This window comes from Camarhynchus parvulus, chromosome 3 (genome assembly GCF_901933205.1).
Source record: "Camarhynchus parvulus chromosome 3, STF_HiC, whole genome shotgun sequence".
Taxonomy (NCBI): Eukaryota; Metazoa; Chordata; class Aves; order Passeriformes; family Thraupidae; genus Camarhynchus; species Camarhynchus parvulus.
In genome coordinates, this window is record NC_044573.1 from 4,377,336 (window position 1) to 4,398,526 (window position 21,191).

At 46.0% G+C, this 21,191-nt stretch overlaps 1 protein-coding gene across 9 annotated transcripts in view; it reads right to left on the reverse strand.

Annotated features, from left to right (window-relative positions):
- Positions 1 to 21,191, reverse strand: part of SPTBN1 (spectrin beta, non-erythrocytic 1) — a 116,255-nt gene that overhangs the window by 43,784 nt on the left and 51,280 nt on the right. For all 9 annotated transcript variants that reach the window (XM_030945450.1, XM_030945453.1, XM_030945452.1 and 6 more), the window contains one exon: positions 3,693 to 3,844. In XM_030945450.1, coding sequence (XP_030801310.1) covers positions 3,693 to 3,844 — 152 coding nt within the window. The remainder of the gene's footprint in view (positions 1 to 3,692; positions 3,845 to 21,191) is intronic.

The window sequence follows — 21,191 nt, forward strand, 5'->3', positions numbered from 1 at the left end:
TTCAGTGTGCACTGGGATGTCACCAAAGCTACTCAGCCAAACAACTAATTGCCATAATTTCCTTGTTTTCTGCAGTGAATGTAATTAAGTGGCCATGGAAATAGCTCAGGCAATATCCTTGCCCCAGCCTGCATTCAAGGTGAAGAGTTTCAGCCAGTGCCATGGTACAGTCCCTGGAAACACAGCCTGTGCCACAGGAGATGGAGGAGAGGGAAGCCACAGGAAGATGCCCTTTGGGACAGACAAACCTTGAGGCCACCGGCTTCAGCCTCAGTCAGCCTGGGTCTGTTCTCCTCCCAAGGCTGGGGAATGATGCAGGATCAACCCACAGCTCACAGCAAGCAGGAGGATTTCCAGGAGACTCCCTCTACTTTGGAGTATAAAAGGCCCTCCAAAGAGGCCCAAATTGCAGCCTGTGCACATCCCATCCATCCCAAACGCTGCCAGTGCAAAGAGCCACAGTTGGAGCAGAAGAAGCAGGAGAGAGCTGCACGGTTGGCTGAAGCCTCCCAGAGATTCCTCACCCAGCAGGGACAATCTGGGATCAGCCTTTAGCTGGCACCAACAATCATTAGGGGTGTAGAAAGCTGGACCTAAGGCTTGGCTGAACCTTGCAAAACAAAACCCAGGGAGGAGGCAGTTCTGGGGCAGGAGGCAAGGCGGAGGCCCAGCTGCACCCCCAGCTCCGGCCCACGGCTCCTCTCAGCCCATGGCCACACCTGGAGCCCTGGAGCAGCTTCCCAGGCCTGCTCACCTGCACAGGGATGTTCCCAAGGCTCATCAATCACTGTGACTGTGGCCATTTCTCAGCAGCAGTGGCAAACCCCAGCCTGTCCCCTCTGCTTTAACACAGCCCTTCCCACTGCCTGGAGCAGCACCTGCACCACCTCTATTGCCCCAAACTACCGAGCAGGAAAGGATTCAGAAAGCTCATTTTGTGCTCTCAGAAGCTCCAGTGCCATGGTTACAGAGCCAAAACCATTCACCAGAGATGTTTTATGTAGAGGAAGAGGCGTCTGAGTCTGGTTTGTGCAAGGTGTGGCTGTGCTTGCCACACTCCCCTGCATAGCCTCAGGATGAGGCACAGTGAGACATACCTTGCACATTTATTGGGCTAACACAGATCCAGACACTGAGTGGAGGGAAAGCAAGTACCAAACCCAGAGTTTTCACATACAGGTTACAGGAAAACTGGTTCTACATCAAAACCCTTCCTCTTTCCCAAGTGAAAATGACAGAATTCACTACAGAGAATGTGCTTAAGTGGTTTGACCTTTGAGCATCCAGGAACTGCAAGGAATTTACTAATCCTTAATTTGGTTAGGGAAGAAACTGAGCTAAATGCTTAATCTTAGGACAAAAACAATTCCCAGCTTTATTTTTCTGTTTGGGAGAAGCTGGTTAACAGTGTGTGCAAACCAAATTACAACTGTCCTTTCATGCTGGCTGGATTCTTTCCCACTGTGCTCAGTGAGAGCATTGCATGCTATCAATTTCCTTCCAAACACTGCTGTGCAGAGGACATTATGCTGTAAGGCCTGGACTAAAGACTAGGATTAGGAATCAAACTGAGCAAGGTCAGGAAGATGGAGGTGTTGCCGTTATTGGTTGCTCTCATTCTGAATTTCTCCAACACACTTCCAAGGACTGTGGGTTTTCACCAACAAAAATCACAGTAAGTTTTGGAAAATGCAGGGTTTGTGCAATCAAAGTGAGAGGGCAAAGAGCAGCCCTGCTTCCCTGACTGGCAACCAAAATCCTGGACTCTGCTCCATGGGCTCCAGAATCTGAATCTCAGTTTCAAAAGAGAGGAAACAACTTCTGTTTGTTCCACTGCACCACTAAATACACCATGTTTATGGGATATTCACCTATGCTAGTTTCTGCTTTCCTACCATTTGATGTTTCTTATCTTGATTTTAAACCTTCTGCATAAGATCTGCCTTCAGATTTCTCTGGGGTGCCATGGAGATGTCAGAACCTACCTAATGTTGACTAAAATAAATTCCAAAAACTGAATAACATCAGCATGGCAGTCCTCCTGGAATATTTTTGGTGTGTGTAAGATTCTCCTGGAATACTTTTGGTGTGTGTAATTGTCTCAAGGTTTAGTGCATTGCGTTTACTCTTGTTTGCAGAAGAAGGTGTGGTGGAATGCACTGTTCAAACAGAGCCTGCTGTCCTCCAGCCTCAGATAAGGAAGCTACAAAAAGAATGTGTGGTGGTGCAGACAGCTGCCAGTGCCAGACACAATGATGCAAGTGCAGCTCCAGGAGGCTCCTGTCCTCTCCCCACCCCATAGCTGCCCCAGCCCTGTTTGCATTTTCCAAAACCTGGAGTGAAATATGGAAATGAACGGTGCAACCACAGTCATGGGACTGCTCTGAGCTTCCTATTTGCTGCTGAAAGTCAAATCCTGACAGGCAGACAGGCAGACTTAACCAGAGCTGACACAGTTGGTGTCTCCGCCCTCAAATAATGGGGCATGTTGGTCTCAGCTATCCCTGTGTGAGGAACACCTGCTACCTGCAGTGAGCACATCAAACGCAACACGTGGCTGAGGCTGAGGTGAGTGGTCTGGCAGAGACAGAGAGGGGCTCAGAGCAAACTGAAGCTGGTGAACACCAGGATTTGTTACCACATCCACAGAGGCATTTCTGTGCACATCCCAACTCCCCTGCCCTTCCAGATGCACTCAGGCAGCTCCTCTCCTGCCTCCCCACACACACACACACACACACTACACTGGGCCATATGTTCCACTCATTAACCAGAGTCTTAAGCCACAGAGCTCCACTAATAGGAGAGCTTGATGACAAGTGATTACCCAGCCCCCTGCAGCCTTGGGTCTTAGCTAAAGACTGGTATTTCTTTGAAAAGATTGCTCCAAATTAGGCAGTTAAGAGCATCGCCATCATTTAAGGAACTGAAGGAGGAGCTGATACCCAGCCATTTCCTGGCACCCAGTTCTCCTCTTGTGCAGCAGCATTTTCCACTACAAGGACTTTCTTACTCACCACTCCTTGTGCTGGTACCAAAGGGGTGTTCAGCACACCCAAAGAAAGAATTTGATCCATTTATTTATATTGATTTTAGATATTCCCCTAACCAAAAAAAGCCCAAACCTTATCTGAGTGGAATCAAGTGCACTCAGGGACAGTTCTCAGCAGTGGGGTGTAATGAACACACCTCCAGCTGCTCTCCAGTTGTTGTCCTGCACAGCCCTGGCATGCTCTGGGATGGGAGCAGGGATGTGCCAGGCCTACACACCTGCATCACTGCAGGGTTTGTTAGCAGAAAAATGGGCCACTGCCCACAGGGCTCAGGTGTCCCAGCATATCTAACTCACCACCACCAAGGGACCCAAGGAGCTCGAACATTTTGTACTCTGTGCCTGTCAGATTTGGGAGCAGGGAACATGCTGCTGGAAGAACTCAGCATGTTACCAGCAAGGAACCTTTGAAGAAGACTTCCTTTGATTCCCACTGAAGCCACTACGAAGATATTTTAGTGGTGTCTGGATCCAGCTGAAGCAATAGAGCTTTTTTTTTTTCTTTAATATATAAAAAGACATTTTCAGTGCTGAACCCTCAGCACCCAGATTTCCTATACTGCAGTTGAGACAAGGATGCACAAAACCCCACCCAAACCCAACCCAACACTCCCCCCAATGGATACTGATAAGCACTTACAAGTCTCTCTCCTGAAAGCACTTCCAGGAGCTTGATGAGCATCCTCCCATCTCGAAGGTCAGTGTACAGGTCTGTAATCCGGCAGGACACACGAGCCAAGTGGGAATTCACCCACTTGGTGAAGGTCTTCTTCTGAACTGCCTCACGTTCATCTGCGGGGAAAACAACAGAATGTTACTCAAAATAAATCACAGCTCACGTTTCTATGTGAAAATGGGATGCTCGATCCTTTAAGATGAAATCAAAGGTATGGCTTGTCTTTTTGGGAGAATCACTGATGAAATTAGGACTTTTCATTGAAAACTCACCATTCTTCACCTGCTGAGTTCACCTGCTCTGGAGCACACACAAATCTGTAACAGATCCCCCAAAATACCACCAGTCCTTTTGGATTAAGACAAATATGATAGAGAGCAGAGACCAAAGCTTCCCACTGACTTTTTTCCTTTCTCATGACAATATTTATTTGCAGATTCAACATTTGTAACTGTATTTACACAATGTCAACATGAATTTTTCCATAACTGTGTGCCTCAGGTAGACAAGCATTTATATCAAGCCATAGAAAAATAGATTCTTTCCACCTTTCCTTCCCAGAGTCTTTCACAACAGTTTATAGAGGAAAACATTGGCTGTGAGAGCTCTCTTACTGCACAGACTCACTGCAGTCCACATTAATTCACAAACTCCTTCCCAGCTCCTATCTGCCAAGCCCAGAGCTCTCAGACAGAAAACATTATGCATCTCTGTGGTTACATTCTCTTGCCAAGGGCTTTGGATGAAGCCTTGTTAGCCAAAAGTCATTTCAGTGAGCTGGGAAATACTACAGACCAAATTTGTCAAAACACAGGTGCTCTGACTCGGCCTCTGGAAGCCACAGATGAATGGAAGCTCTGCTTTCCCAGGCAGACAGGATTCCTCTGTAAAGATGTTGGCATGTACAGAAACAGGACATGAAGACAGATTAATCCTAAACTGCAGCACCCCCAGCTCTGAAAGCTCCAGTGTTGCTTAAAACACAGAGAACATTCCAGATGTGGCTGCCCAGGGATTTGGTGGATGCTGTCCTCCCAAAGGAAGGATGTGCTCCCTTCCTGGCATGGTCCCAGCACGTTCATAACCAGTCACTGCCTCCAGGACCTTGGGGACAGCAGCAAAAATCTGATCATGGTGACGTGGGATGACAGAGATGCTGAGAGTGAAGAGGACAGAAAGCTGGGGATCAAGCAAAATAAGAAAAGACAGTAAGAAGAGAAATCAGATAACAGAATGGTGGTGAGTGGGAGGGAGAGCAGACCTGCACTGAGTGGTGGTTTGCACAACTGCACAAACCCCACCCTAAGATTTCAGTTCCTCCCACTTATTTCTGAACTTGTTCTTCCTACCCATGTGGTTAGATGTGACCAAATCTACTGCCCTGAAACTGCCCCATTTTGAACAGCTTTTACCTACCTGTCAAGGTGTGAAATTACAAATGTGGCTTGGAAAAATGTCAAAGCTGGGGTTAGTGACAAAACAATGTGCTTTGGGTGAACTGACAGTTTGCATTTTTGTGTTTGCCCTTACTCTGTATGGAGCAGAGGATCCCTGTGGTAGAGGAAGAGAACAGGAGATCAGTAGGAACTGCAGCCAGTGTCTTTAGCTTTAAATATATTTTTATGAACTATTTATAGCAAGTGACTGGGAATGCTGTATCTGCTTGTCTAGTAATCCATGCCTTTACTTGAAGTATTTTTTGAAATGAGTCACAGAAGAGCAACCTTGCAATAGTTGGTGCTTTTTAAAGAAAATTCCATCAGAAACTGTCTCCTCTCACCAGCTCATACAAGCCCCAGAACAGCTCAGCAAGTTTGTTTATTTAATCACTGTAGTCTCTATATAGAAGCACAACATTCAGTGATCCCTGTGCTTACATTCATTCCAAAGAGAAATGCCAATGTACAGGACCATGAAAATAGAGCTGGATATACAAATATCATGTAAAACAAAATGAGCTATCAAATACCATCTTAAAGCCAACCATTAAACAAATATTTGGTCAAAAATGATGGTTTTCAGTAATTCTCCCAATTTGGGGTCACAGTGAAAGTAAAGAATGGGAAAAGAAATCCATGTGGCTTTAGTAAAAGGAGATGAAGAGTCAGGGCCTAATTTTGAACAGATGAAAGACACGAGGTGGGAAATGCAGCGACACATCAAGTCACGTTGTGAAACCTTTGGAGCCATGGTAGTAACTGACACCAGCTTGAGATCTTCTGGTGTTGAAAGCAAGTCAAGGAAGCCAACAGAGCAAGCAGCCCTTCCAGGACAGGGGAGACAGGTCCCTCCTGGGGATGTGTCCTTGTGGCTCCGAGGCTGCTTTCCCACCCCAGCACTTTCAGTGGCCCCAAAGGAAGACAAAGCGCATTTTTCAGGCAGTGGGGACTCGGGGAAAAAACCCTGAGAAAGTCTGACTGACTTCTTGTCTTGAGTGTTGCCTCAGCATCCTTAAGCACAGTGAACTATCAGGGAGGGAGAGGATGGGAGTCCAGCCGTGCTGGAGGAGCTGATGGTGGTGCCCTTAGGAGTGTTTTCTTTACTCTAGAGTTCAAAGCCAGTGGCTGCCTCTCCCCTTCTGCCTTCCCGTTTCCTCAGCCGTGCTCTGGGCGGCCCCGGTTTCCTGTTTACAGCGAGCGGGGCCCGCTCGGTTTCTCCGGCTCCCGCCCCCGCCCCAGCTCGCTCCTGCCTGAGCTCCTCTCACCTGATCCCCACCCATGCTCTGTGGAACCTCCTCCCTACTGCCTGCACCACTTCAAAATAGTGTGAGAGTCTCTGCTGGGACCACGGCTGTGCTGGTTCCAGCGCTAACTCCTCGTGCTGAGCCTACAGTCAGCTTTTCACAGCAGCTTCAGTGCTGGAGCCATTCATGGCTTTTCACTTTCTTTCCATCTCTGCTCTGATTTACAGCAAGCAGGGACGTCCCTGATTGTCTGGGTGCAGCCAGGGAAAACCCTGTGGCACCACACAAGGGCCAGGCCCCACATGCCACTGCCAACTTTTGGGGACAACCAGCAACTTCTGTCAGAAAAATGCCACTGGAGAAACACAGCAGCTCTTTCAGGCTCCTAATGGGGCAGTCACCCAGGAAGGCCAGGCTTTATCCTACACTTGGCACAGCTCTAATTCTGCACTGACACTCTCAGCCAGAGAAGCCCCTGGAGGGAGAAGGCACAGCCCTTCTTACCCCGCATCACTTCACTCCTCTTGCACTCCCACAACGTGGGAAAGCAAACCAAGCCCATGTGGAAATTGGTGTGACTGGGGTTGGTCATGTTAAAACCTCTCCTGATTATTTCTACATGGTGTTTCACAATGACAGCAGGTTTTTGCAATGCTTTTATCAACCCTTTCTAACTGATAAACTATTTTTCTGCTCTAGGGTTTCAGGTTAAAACACACACAGAATTAAAACCAAGGAATTTCAATTGTATGTTTCAAATAAAGAAAGATAGGTACAGAAATGTGGTGCTTAGAGCCCTGACAATTTGGTTAAGCAAACAACACAACTGTGAGTCTCTTAATGTGCAAAAACCTCCCCAGTGAGGGCCAGGTGTATCCATGAATGCAAACTCCAGGGATTTAACATCAGCCACGGGCCTTGGGTGCTATTTACAAACCTCATGTGATGGTTTTGACAAATGTCCTTCATATTTTCAAAAAACACAGTTATGGATTTTGAAGATTAATTAAAATGAGAGGATATGGGTGGAGCTCCAAGTGTCCTACAGCTTGTGAAAACATTTGTTTCCCAAGGGTAAAGAGAAATGAGCAACATGCAAAACATGCAGAGCAGGAAAACGGAAGCCGCTCTCGGAGCAGTATCAATAATAGTGAATCCAACTTATCTTGGAGCAACACTGGGAAGGAAATTTCCTTTATGCGGAAGGCCCCACGACAATGCCACCACCAGAAAGGGGCTTGCAAAGTCCAGCACTGTGATTGTGATGCATCAAGGACTGACTTTGTTTAGGAGTTCAGTAAATAAACCGGAGCTGGTACACTGAAAGCATAAACTGAGCTGGACAGGATCACAAACAGGCATCTAACCCCTTCCTCGCTTGAGGGGAGACCATTCTTCCTCCACTAATTTGATGAGAAAAAAATCTGACAAAAATGCAGCCACTTTCTGAAAGCCCAGAGCTCGGTTACCGAGTCCCCAGTGCGGGACAGTGAGAGGGGGGTCACACACAGCACCCCCTCTGTCACACGCTCCATAGGGCTGTGCCAGAATAATGGTGAATTTGTTTGAATAACTGCCCTGGGAAAGGCAGGCTACAGGAGCTGGCTGAGAGCAGCCTGAGCCCCGTGACCCTGGGTGCTCCCACATGCCAGCAGTCCTCATGGGCCCCAGGGCCTCTGTGTGCCCCAGCTCTGACCACAGCCATGGCAGAGGTTACCTCTTACCTGCCTGCTCAAACCAGACACCCTGATCGCTTCCGTACTGGTCAAACCACATTTCCAGCACACTGACCTTGAATCCCTTTCACATGGATTGGTAAATCTGTCTAGGCCATGCTGCTGCCAGCTCTGCACAGCTAAAATGACTTTGGGTGTGTGACAGCTCTCACCAGCCCCTGGACAGGGGCAAAAGCCTCCACACAGCAAAGGGGGTGCTCTCAAAGGAGCCCAAACAGAGAAACTGGAGAACAAAAAGGAGCTGAAAGGAGCAGTCTGGGACAGCCCAGCCATCAGTGGCACCAACAGCCTCTCTGCTGAGCCCAGCCCAAGGGAGCTGCTCTTGGCACTGGCACTGCCCATGGATCCCTGCAACACCTCAAGCAAAACAAATTACAGATGATTGTTAATCCCTAATCCAAAAGCTCCATCTCCTGCAGGTTTCCATTTTATACTTCCATGCTGGAAGTAATTTCTCCAGCTTAAAATGATTATTTTTTTTATTATAGCATCCAGTGTGTGCCCTACATGAAGCATGGCAACATCCACTGACTCAGAGATCAGCTGAGTGCTGTTCTAAGCACATCACTTCTGCTGATATCCACTATCCACAGCTTCCCAGAATTTCCCAGATGATCTCCTCATTCCACAGAGAACAGAGAAAACAGAGCTTCCTTTCACAGGACAACATTCCTGTTGCTGTTGGTGTTCAGGGTGCAGGATATTCACCCCATGCTTTCTCACAGATCCAAGGATGTGGAGTGAAATAGCCAGTAATAGTCACAGCTTCACAAATACCAGCTGTGCTTTGAGTTTTTCAGTTGAGAAAGATTTGTGAGGGAAGGGCAGATCAGCTGCTGGGACCAGAATGTGGGGATCAAATAAGATTTTATCAGCAAACAACAGGAACAGATGTGCTGTGATAACCTTCACTGTTTGCTGGAGTAAGGGAAGAGCGACAGAGAACATGAAATAATTCTGACATGGGCCCAGCTCTGATATTCCAGGCAGGCTTGAGTGGAACAACCTGGCCCTGAGGCACACAGAGCCCTCACAGGTCTGACACAGCTCCTTTGGTCACCACTCCAGCAGCACCTTGACAAACAGAGCTGGTGGCTCCTGCTCCTGTCCAAATGCAGGGCTGTGTGCTCAGACACAGCTGAGGACTGCAGCAGCCCTGGGCTGTGCCTCAGGCTGGGGAAGGAGGCTGAGGCTCCTCACAGCCCAGCAGGACCCCACCCTGGGCTGAGACCCCTGTGGGACTGCGGCTTGTAGGGTGTGTAACTATGCAAAGCACCGAACTGATGCACCACTAAATATAGCCCAGAGGGTAAAATGCACCTCAGTGTATCCACTGAGGATCGGCTGAGGAGAGAAACATCTGGTTTGGGTAAACACTCCTGAAATGATGGCCTTTCCACATGGTCCCACACATGCTGTATTCATCCTTGGGCATCAGGAAGCCCAGAGAACAATGCACAAGCATGCACAGCCAGGCACAGACAGTCTAAATGGAAACACATTGGAATTCATCTATGGGGAAGAAAATGAAGGAAGGAGGAAAGATCAGTATTATTAGCTATCAGTAGAGAAAAGGAAATTTTCTCCTAACATTCAAGTTTCTTTTAATTTTCAGGTGTCCTATAGCAATAAACTGAGCAGTGGATGCTGCTTTTCTCCAGCTGCAGATTACAGGTTAAGACTGAAAATGTGGATTGACAAAAATGGAAGAAACAGAGTTTAATGTAGTAAACACAAGTCCATAGTACACACATGCAGGAACAAGGAAAGAACTAGAACAAAACCTGCAGGAAGTTAAATTTACACATGACACACAGAGAACATGATCCACGTGGGTCCAGTGCTTAGAAAAATGCATCTCCTTCACTTTAATCTTGCTGACAGTTTACCATGGAGGAATGGGAGTGGAGCAGCTGATCATTCTCATGCAAATAGGATGCATTTGTTAATGGTTATTTTATGGCACAAAGTCATCTGTGGAGTGATTTCCAATCCAAAGAGGTGAGATCACACCAAAGCTTTTACGTGCTCCAGCATGACTTAAACAAGAACTCGAATGCAAATGTTAGAGATGACAAAGCAATGAAGGGATTTTGTTTGTGCTGTGTTTAGCTGGTGATTTCATTAGGAGCCAAATCTTTGCTGCTTTCCCGACTCTGCTACATGGAGACAGTTGTGGAGAAATCAGGGGTGTGTTCAGCAATCCTTTTGCTTTTACTAGGAAGCACCAGCCAGCTGCTAAATCCTATTAAATATCTACCCTTCCCTAATAAACGTTACAGCATGTGACCACTTTCACTGCAGAAAATCCTCTGGAAAAGAAAAAAGGGAAAGCTACAGAATGCAGCATGTGGAACAAACAATCCTGCTGCTTTCTCTCTCTCTGATGGCACTAAACCCCCCTCAATGACATGATGCACAGAACAATGTCCAGGAGCCAGCCAAGCATTGCAGGGTGTGGAAGGGCAGGTCCCTTCATGGTCTTTATTTTTACCCAGAGTTTATGGCATTTTGGTGTCAGTAACACAAAAATGAACCTTCCACAAGCCAGATGAAGATTCATGTACAGGAATGATTATGTTAATCTCTAAAAAGTTACTGTAAAGCCTCCCACAGCAAATAAACATAAAAGTTTATTTCATCTGGGCTTAACAGATTAAACTGGTGGAAGAACTCAGCTTTTGATTTATAGTTTTTGTTTGAGTTCAGAAGATAAGATGACACATTTAAGCAGATTTAGAGCAGCAGGTGCCCAGCTCTCCCTGCATTGGTGATGGCTGTGTGAACTGCTGGTTTAACTTCAGGGGACTGGAATACAAACCTGTGTAACCATGTCCCACAACATGCCCAGCTCCTCTGTGGAGAGCACCCATCACAGGGCCATTGCAGCCTCAGCAGCCAGTCAGCTGCTCTTCTGGTTCTCCAGGAACCCCACTGACTGCTGGTTCTACTGTATGAAATGCAAATGAGCTACAGAAACACCACCTTTAGTGGGTAATTCAAATGATTTAACACTTCTGGGGGCTGCTCTTGGAAATGCCTACACACTCCTTCAGCTTCAACCACCACCACCCAGCCTGGGTTGTACACGACAGCTGAACAAAATGGTCACAAGGACCAAGGCCTGAATCCCAAACTGTAGCATAGAATCACAGACTTGGGTTGGACAGGACCTTAAATATCATCCACTTCCACCCCTCTGCCATGGGCCAGGACACTTCCACAAGGCCAGGTTGCTCAGAGCTCCATCCAGCCCAGCCTTAAACATTTGAAGGGATGGGGCAGCCACAGCTGCTCTGGGCATCACCACCCTCATAGGGAAGAATTTCTTCCCAATATCCCATCTAACCCTTCTCTCTGTCAGTGTGAAGCCATTCCCCCTTATCCTGTCACTCCAGACTCTTGTAAATAGTCTCTCTCCATCTTTCTCGTACCTTCTTCAGGCACTGTCAGGCCACAGTCAGGTCACTCTGAAGCTTCTTTTCCTCAGGCTGAACAACCCTAATTCTCTCAGCCTTTCCCAAAGCAGAGGTGCTCCATCTCTGTGACCATCTAGGTGGCCTCCTCTGGGCCTCCCTTCCTCCTTTCTGAAGAAAGATGTTACAAAGCCATATCTACAGCAAAGTAGCAGAAGTACAGATGAATAAAGGAGTAACTTTTTGGCCTCATGACGTGCAGTGTTCAAATGGGCCTCCTTTAAAAAATAGCATGGAAAATGTCTCAGTGCTGTTGGCATTTTACACAAAAGGACACAAACCCCTCATGGCCGATTTGATGTCAGTGCTCGTTGCCACTTTTCCCTTTTGCGTAAGAAACAAATCCCTTCATCAAAAGGAGCATGGAAAAAGCATCTGCCTGTCCCAGGACACTGACTGCAACATTCCCACAGAAGAACAATGAGAACCCGAGGTCACTGCACTGTTTCAAGCACACACAGTCTTGGGGGGTCTTGGCAGTTTCCTTTAAAACCCATTATATGCAAAATGCAGGGAAGTGCCAGGGGATTTTTGAAGGGGACAAAAATGTTTTTCTATACATGTGCAAACCACTCTCTGACTGGCAGTGCTGAATGAGTATGAGAGCAAGGCTTGGCCTGGGCAGGGAACATGCCAGGTCCTTCCCTACATCAGATCCATCTTATTTCTCTCTGTGTTTACCAAACCCAGCAGAATAAGAATTTTTACAGTGGATTCCTACTTGTCTATGGGAAGGAAAGCAAGGGTAGGAAGAAGGAGCTGGGGGGTTTTACTATTTCTGTTGTTCTCTTTTCCTTTCAGCATTCCTCCCTCTTCTCAGCACTGCAGGAAATGCAGCTGCTCTCACAGCTACTGGCACTGCAATTCCTACAGCTCCTGTGTGCCCAGCCTGGGAGCCTCGTTAGGCAGGATTTGGAAACACAGAATTGTAAGTGACATAAACCAGAGATGAGTCACAGAGAGATGAGCATCAGCACTCAGCATTCTCCATGAAGATAGCAAAGTGCATGGTGAGTCCCACCTTTTCCAGAGCATACCCGGCACTGTGGGTGACCATTTCCAGTGGCACGTGCCACCCTGGAGGGAGGAGACCTGGCAGGATGCAAGGCTGGGGAGAGCCAAGCAAGGGCAATCCCGATGGGATATCCAGAAGAAAGCTGTCCCTGTGAGGGTGTTGGAACACCACCTCCCCCACAGGCTGTGGGATGTCCATCCTTAGGAAGAATCAGATCTCAGGAGGACAAACCCCTAAGCATGGGAATTGCCCCTGCCTTGAGCAGGTGTGCTGGACCAAATAAACTCCTCTTCCAACCTGAAGTATTCTGTGATTTTATAAATTCCAGCAAGCTTAAACAAGAATAGGCCAGAAGACTGCACAGCCAGTATTCCCATGGAATCCCACTGAGGATTTCAGAGGGCTGTGGGATCTCTTCTTTCATCTGAGGCACAAGTTGAGACATTACATGGAGAGCAAAGTCAAAGCTGTAGAATATTTTGACCATGCTTCTGTGAAAACTCACTGCAATCAGAATGAGGAATAGATGAAAGAAAGTCAGACTTTGTTGGTTTCATGTTTAAATCTAATTTCACCTTAATGACAGAGAAGCATGAATAGAAAATAAAGAAATCTACAATGACTGCATTTAATCCTTTCAAAATATTAAATCTCTGTGCTAAGAGATGTTATCATTATAATTAATTGCTGCTAAATTATAATTTTCATTATCACAGAAATATTTTAAATGGAAGAACATGTATTTAAATAACCACTGTGTTGATCAGGGATTAATAAGAGCTGAATTCATAGCCTTGCTGAACAATGTGTTTAGTTCCTGCAGTTTCCATGGCCACACAATAATTTACTACTGTTAACTGTGTGCCACATTGTAGGGTCAGATGCACTGCACTGTGCTGACAGCATGCTGAATAAAAGCAGCAGCACCACAGGTAAGCCAGACCACAGCTCAGCAAACTAAATCCCAAAGGTGGAAACTGAATGAGTAACAGCAACAAAAATACTGTAGGTTAAAAAAAAAAATCACTTGTATAACTGAAAGAACATTGATATTTATAAAATGCCATTATTTCTAAAAAAAGAGTTTTAAAAATGCATTTTTTTAAATGAGATTTGCTACAAACTGCTAATAAGAAGCATTAGAGGAAAAATCCCTAATCTTCTCTGTCTCTAATCTGCAAACCCATCATGCAGAGCTCCCAAGAAAGTCCTGGAGTTGGAGTCTTTTGAGATTGACAGAACTGACATCTTCACCTGTTTGCTTGCTTAAGAAAAGCTCCAGAAAACTGAACCATGATTTCAACTTGAACACACATTCCAGCTAGTCATACTAAAGGAGTTCTTTAAGAAATCCATGTGGCAATTAAAGAAATAACAATAATAAGAAATCTTTCTTTTCATGCCACACCTACTTTATTGGGACTTCTGAGGCACAAACAAGTTGCACATGCATTCTAGTTCCTCACCTCAAAATTTTCTTACTTGCCTGTTTGATTCCAAGCCAAAGGTCATTTACTGATCTGCTTGTGTGGGACAATGTGACATGTTTAAGCAAAATCATTTTAGCCTTTGGAATTATGCAAGAGTGGGGAAAAGAGATCCTTTTCCAGCACATTATTTCCTGCCCAGGTAATAACTTAACTTTCAAAGCAGTACCAGAAAAAAACCCATTTGTTTGAAACCCTCTAAAGTCTGAGATTTAAAAGGTGATGCAAATTTGAAGAAATTAGGGTAAAATTATACTTTTAATACCTTAAATGTTCATCTTCATCCAGAAACATCACTTGTTTCTTGTTTTTCTAGTCTTAAAAGTGGGCTGGTGAGTTGTACTGATTGTTCAAGACCTTGACTGCAACAATTGGAAGGGCCTCCACAGGGACAAAGGTGTGGCTCCTGTGGAAGGGGTCCAGGAGAGCTTCCAAGTATCTTGCCTTCACTTTCTTTCATTTTTAGCACAGTTAGAAAATGATAAAAGCACTCAAAGACTCCTGATCACAGTCACTTCACTGATGCCTCCTCAACCATGTTGCACATTGTCTCCATATTCTGGGCTTTTCCCCTCAAAATGTAAATCAGTGATGTGGTGTTTTCTTTAAAAACCCCAAAAAACAGAATAAAGCCCAAAACAGACTATGAGGTAATGGCAATTAATAAAGGAAAAGCAACTTCTGGAAGTTCAGTGTCTAATGACTCTGACTGCTCCCAGTTGTCTGTTAGTGTGACAGCAATGTCATTAGAACATAGTTCAGGTTCTGGTTCAGCAAAGAACTATTGCACACTTGCACAGACTATTTGTGTTTGCACCCATCTTAAACATCCAAATCACACAGACACTGGGGGGCACAGCATGAGGATGCACTGTGGAGCCTCACACTCATTTGTATGTTCCTGAAGCCTCAGTCACAACTCACTGATTTTCAGCTCTCCAAATTTACACACATTTCACACATTTCAGCCCAACTCAGCTACACCAGATGTTTATGCAAAAGGAAGAGTCCCATGAATGCACTCCTGAATGTAAAGGCCACGTTGACCTGCACCTGACACCAGGGAAATGTTTCTAAACTTGGCAACAGGAGCTAAACCAGAAGGGAGAGCTGAGTTGTAGAGCACAGAAAACAAAAGGTGTTTTGGCTTTAGGTGGCTGTCACATGGACACCTGAAACCTGCCAGGAACTGGATAGGATGGGCCATGTTCACGAGGCTGGAGGAGAGGGAAAGGACAGGCACAAACCCAGCACCCTGAAATGGGCACTGCAGAGATCACACCACCCTGCCCAGCCATTTCATTCAGGAAAAACAGGGGGAAGTCCCCTTGGAGCTGTTTTATTCCCTGCTCGTCCCAGCCCTGCCGTACCCAGCGTGGGGAGCAGCTCTGCTGGCGCCAGGGCAGAGCTCCAATCCATCCCTGAGGGGGATGGCACTGCCAGGACGTGCTGCATGGTTAAAGGGTTTACATATTAGGTGTCCTTAAGTGTTGTCTGCTCTCCAGGACAACTTGTGACTGCTTTTATTTAGGAAAAAGTATGTGCAGTGAGGAATGAGCTGGAGCACGGCTGGCGCCAGGCGCTGAGGACCCAGGAGCATCTTTCAAGTGGCACAGAGCATCATTAGCATCAGTGTGCTGGCAAACACCAGGGCAAGTCAACTGTTAAGAGCAAAGGCTCCAGTAAATAAGGTTTATATCATGGGAATTTTATTATATAACCTATCAGACATATCTATTTTGGAGGAGAGGCAGAGAGAGAAGCATTTAGTAATACATCTGCAGCAGGGATCTATGGAAAAAATGTTCCATAACTTCCACATCTCACCCTGTGAGCTCCTCTCATAAGGACTTAGGCCACTGCTAAGAGCAACAGGTCCAGATACAACCAGCACTTAATCTGCTATTAAAGGCTGGCAGATTATCAGGGCACCTGCACAAGTGACAGTGGCCAGGATGTCACCAAGGGAACAGTCAGGAAACAGTCTGCAGGCACTGCCAGTTTTCTGAAGAGACTTCCTTGAGCTAGAAGTGGCACACTCTGTTCTGATCCCAGGGGAGGCTGTGAGGATGTAACTCACCTTACACCCCACAGGGTGAACAAAGAGACAGGGAGGGAGAACACGAGACACTCAGCACCCAAAGGTAAAGGTAACCCAAATGATTGAACTTCCCGTGACGAGGATAACAGAAAGGTCAGAAGTTCAGAACACCACCAATATTTGATGTTTCCAGACACCTCCCCTATTTATTCAGAGCCTGCCTCAAGTGCCATTCCATAATGGTTCTTACTCATATCAGCCTGCAATCACAGTACAGTCACATCTGTGATTTCACAGCAGTCTCTCCCATTATATTGCCAGGCAATCTGAGCTGCCAGAGGAACACACCCTGAAAAAAGCAGCCGTTGCACTATCAAGGTCTAGCTTCCCTCCAAATAACTGTGGAAAGATACTAAAGTAGATGTAGAATTAATTATTACCCAAAGCAAACCGTAGTTAGCTGACTACAGATGGGATGGTCAGGTTTTCACTTCTCTTTTTTCCTGGAACCAAATCATAATCAGATCATAATGCCAAAAACTGGAAACACTTCCTGGACAAAATGAGCATTAAGAACTGGACTTTGGAGGGTTTTTGAAAGGAGAAAGCAGAACCCAGTATATGGTATTAGCATGGAGGAGCTGAAACCAAGGGGGAGCTGATATTTGAGAAAAATGTAGGAAGAGGAGTGGATTTGAGAGACAAATTTAATGGGGCTGCATTGGTTTATACTATCTGAGACATGGGCGCTGCATATTGGCTGATTATCTGCAGTTTGCCAGGCCATTAAATGAAATTTAACTATCTTTATTCAACCACAGGGGTTTCATTCCAAGAAAAATCTGGGCAGCCAGCGTTTATTCTGTTCAGATAAACTCTTAAATCTCTTTGTAACCACATGTTTTTTTGTTTAATCTTTGAAGGCATAAGGTCACCCTTTGCTTGTGATTAGAGTACTGTGGTCACACAGATCATGTTTGTACCTTGCCACTGCACTTTTTCCACTGACCCTTTGGTGAGCACTTCTCCAGCTCCTCAACCTGAAAACAGTCCCAACAGAACTAAAACAGGCAAGAAAACTTGAAGCCACTAATCTCAAAACCAAACCAATCCTAAGAAGCACATGCCCGGCCATTTTGGCAATATTGTAGGCAGAGATGTTTGAAGTCTCTGCAAGGATACCAAATATGATTTCTGTACAAACTCATTTGGGATGATACTGTTATTTTTTGCTCATATAAATAATACATAAGAATCATATTTGTGACCTCCTCCCCAAAGAGTTTAGCTAAAATCAGCGCAAGATTGTGCATGCTACTGATTCCCACCAAAGAGCAAACTGACCCTGTCCGGTGTCACTTTGTCACGTATGTGTAGCTGGGCTTGTCCTTTCAAGTTCCAGCTTACATTTTTATGAACAAACCAAACTTGACTGAACAGAGAAATTATCAGCACTTCCAGTTATCCCATGAAAAGGCCACTTGGTAATGCCAGCTCTTTCACAAGGCCTTTGAAAAGGCAGGAGCGTGGCCCCCAGACCATGTCCCAGTGGCTGCCTGCGTGTCTGCCGGGCTGTGCTGTTCCCTGCACACTGAAGGGCCTTTCTCTGTAAGCTCCTTTCTAGGGAACAGTGGGGCATTGAGCAGGGCTACAAGCCTGGTTAATATTAGTTTGGCTACAGTAGTGCTCTCCCAACAAAGGAGGCTCTCAGCCCGGGGTACCCTCGCTCCAGCAGCAAGTGCACAAGGGCTTTTGTGTGAGCGTGGGCTCTCCCAGCCACCGCCACCTCGGGCTCTGCATCACAAGTCACAGGCACGAGTGTTCCCCATCCCTCTGGGCCCTTCCCATCCCTCTGGGCCTTTCCCATCCCCTCTGGGCCTTTCTCCTCTGACAGAAATGTGAGGACTCAGCTTGATGCATTTTCAGGAGCAGTGAGCAATTTTGGGCTCACGTGCTCTCCTTAACTGCACGAGGCTCTCCGTGTGGACAGGAGGGCCACAGTGACTCTGAGTCCCAACAGGGACACGACATGTTGGTGGCACAGCTGGGAGTGAGGCCCTGCTCCCCCAGCACCCCCGTGTTCAGCGGGTTCTGCTCTGCTCCTGCACTACAACAGCCACCACCTCGTTCCTGCTGCGCTGAATTTCAGAGCTGCTGAAGTGCTGAGTAATCCACGAGCTTCTAACTCTCTCCACAAATGACCCTTTGCTTTAAAAGGACTCGTTTTGAGTGGGAGGGGAGTTGTTTACGGATACTTATTAAACAACTTTAATCTTTGATGAAGTGTCACTTCACTCGGACAATCACACTGGCACAAAGGCCATTACCTGCCAGGCCCAGATACAGACATCCAAATGGAATTTCAGATTTGATTTCTCCTGGAAAGAGCAAAGCAGATTCTCAACCACCTTATTTATGATATTCTACCTCCTTTACCACAGCTTTGAAAGTCAACGGAGACTAATTTCCAATATTTGGTGTAAGAGTTTTCCCAAACCCAGCTATTCAATGAAGATAATTCATTTTCACATGAGGAAAAGATGTCATTGTCATACCCTGCTACTTAATAGCTGATACTTAATACTTCTCAATTCAACTTAAACAGGAACAAAAAGACCTTCAGAGCTGTTAGTAATAAAATACTCATGAAATTCAGACTCTGAGCAGAAGGGGAGCAGTTACCAAACCACACAACCTGTGCTGGGATCTCACAGAAGAGGAGTTTAGTAAAGGGAAGAGAGAAAGGAGATTTTGTGAATCACATAATTAGATTTTCTTCACCATTTCTGCTAAGCTTAGATAGCAGCTCATCCACTTTAATAGTCAAAGCATGCACCCAACAGAAAACAGAGAGATGAAAGAAACTAAAGAAAAAGAGGAAATCACAAACACAAATTGGGAAAGAGCTCAGGAATGGAAGACAACCATTGTTCTGTTGTTTTATCACCACTTTCATCTCTGTCCGTAGGCTTGTTTTATTGCCCCACTTTCCACACAACTTAATGGCAAAACCCACAATCCATTTGAATAGGGCTTTTGGATAGGAAAAATCTTTGGAATAGGAGCCTGTACTCCCAGGTGATTACAACACGGCCGTGAAACACTGGGATGGTGGAGCTTCTTGGACACATGGAATGCAGAAACACCCAAGGGCTGATTCCTGTGCTGCATTCCCAGATCCCTGAGCTGAGGAGATTTACACCAGTTGAGCACCACACAAATCATTTTGCTCTGGCTACATTTCTCCCGCAGGGTATTCAAAACACCCTGCTGTCCCATGTGAAAATATCTGCTTACAAGCTTTGTTTACTTCATTTCAGAGCCACAAAAAGTGCTCCAGAACTGCCCTTTTTAAAAATTAGGCTACAGCACCTAGAAATTTCTGATTGTTTCTAAATTAAGATCCTTACACATACAGTTAAAAAACTAAATGTTACAAGCATACTCTAAATGAAAATTGAAGAGAACAGACTATAAAAAACCTAAGCCAACAGCTTGGAGTTGTAAATGTTCACAGTTATTTCAGTGAGAAGCCAAATCCAATTTAAATGTTTACTTTCGACCTGTATCAACACTGACCACATGAGCAGAAATACCTTACTCTTAGCTCCTTTAATTTGCCTTCTCTATCTCCACAAGTACCAAAACCCACGACCAGAAAAAGCAAATTTCTGCCCAAAAACTGAGTCAGAATTTGGATGTGTATGCAGGAAGGAATAAGGGCCCAGCTATCACAGAAATGCACATTTAAGTCAGTTTGGGATCCCTTTAAAACTCCTTGCAAATCTGACAGGATTTCCAACCATGCAGCTTGTGCTCAGGTGTTCACCAAACTGGAAGACTGAAGTGTGCTGTGACACATTCAGGCTTTGGAGTATTGCAGACACCAGAAAATCAAACAAAATTTGCCACACAAACAGGAATTTCCATCTTTGGTGGATCTGAGAACATGGAGGGGAGGAGGTAAACCCAAAATCCGTGTAATCCAGACACATTTCATCAAGAGTGAAATTCAGCCTCCCTGCATTTCAGTTTGAAGAGAAATTACCATGACAAGAAATGCCAGTGACCCATTTGGTAGACAAAGTAGGGTGTCCCAGGTCAGTAATCAGCGCTTGCAGCTATGCAGGTCCCTGCTCCCAGGAGACTCAAACCTTCCCAAGGTAAATCAGGAAGGGACTGGACTGCTGAAACTGCCTGCTCAAAGGGCACCCACGGGAGCAACTCCAAGGATCCTGGCGTCACAGAGGGCGTCTCTGCCTTTAGTGCAGGACAGCACTGCAACTCCTGCAAACTGCTCTGTCGGCAGCAGGAGCTCCCTGTTTAACCTTGAGCATAGACAGGGATTTGGGGGAAGATTTTCTTGCAGCAAAAGCTGTGGGAAAGCCCTGCTTGAGAACAGAAAACCAAGAAAATCTTCCTGCCATCCTTCAGCATGGATCCAACCTACACATATATTCATACATGATCAAGCTGGTTACCAGTGACCACTTAAAAATTGAAGTGGTGTGTGTCTCTTTTTATGCCAAACCTCCTTGGGTCATTGCAGATCAAAGGATTCCAAGCCAAGGAGCTCCTCTGCTGAAAGGCTCTTTATCAGAGAGAGAGGCTTTGCCCCAAACACCCAAAATACAGTTGCATTGCCTTTCCTGGTGCAGGTAGTGCTGTGCAGCCACAGTCAGCTTTGTATCCTCATGAAAGAGAGTTTAGAACTGATCTTAAACACCTCTGATGAGAAAGGCAGCTCACCTTTCCTACAGCTTATTCCAGTGTCCAGTTTTTCAAACATACTATTTCTAACACGGCTCAAAATAAAGGCACTTTCTCTCATGCAGCCTGAGCACCAAAACACACCAGGTTCCCAATAAATGCCCGGTGTCCAGCCTGAAAGGCAGCATTGCAAAAACGCCCAAACCTGAAATGTGCCACACAGCAGGACACACGCCAGAGCTCCTTTGAAAGCTGGCTTTCCTCTGGCACTTATCGGGAGTGCCGATCTAGCTCACCCCCACCATCCCCCCCCCA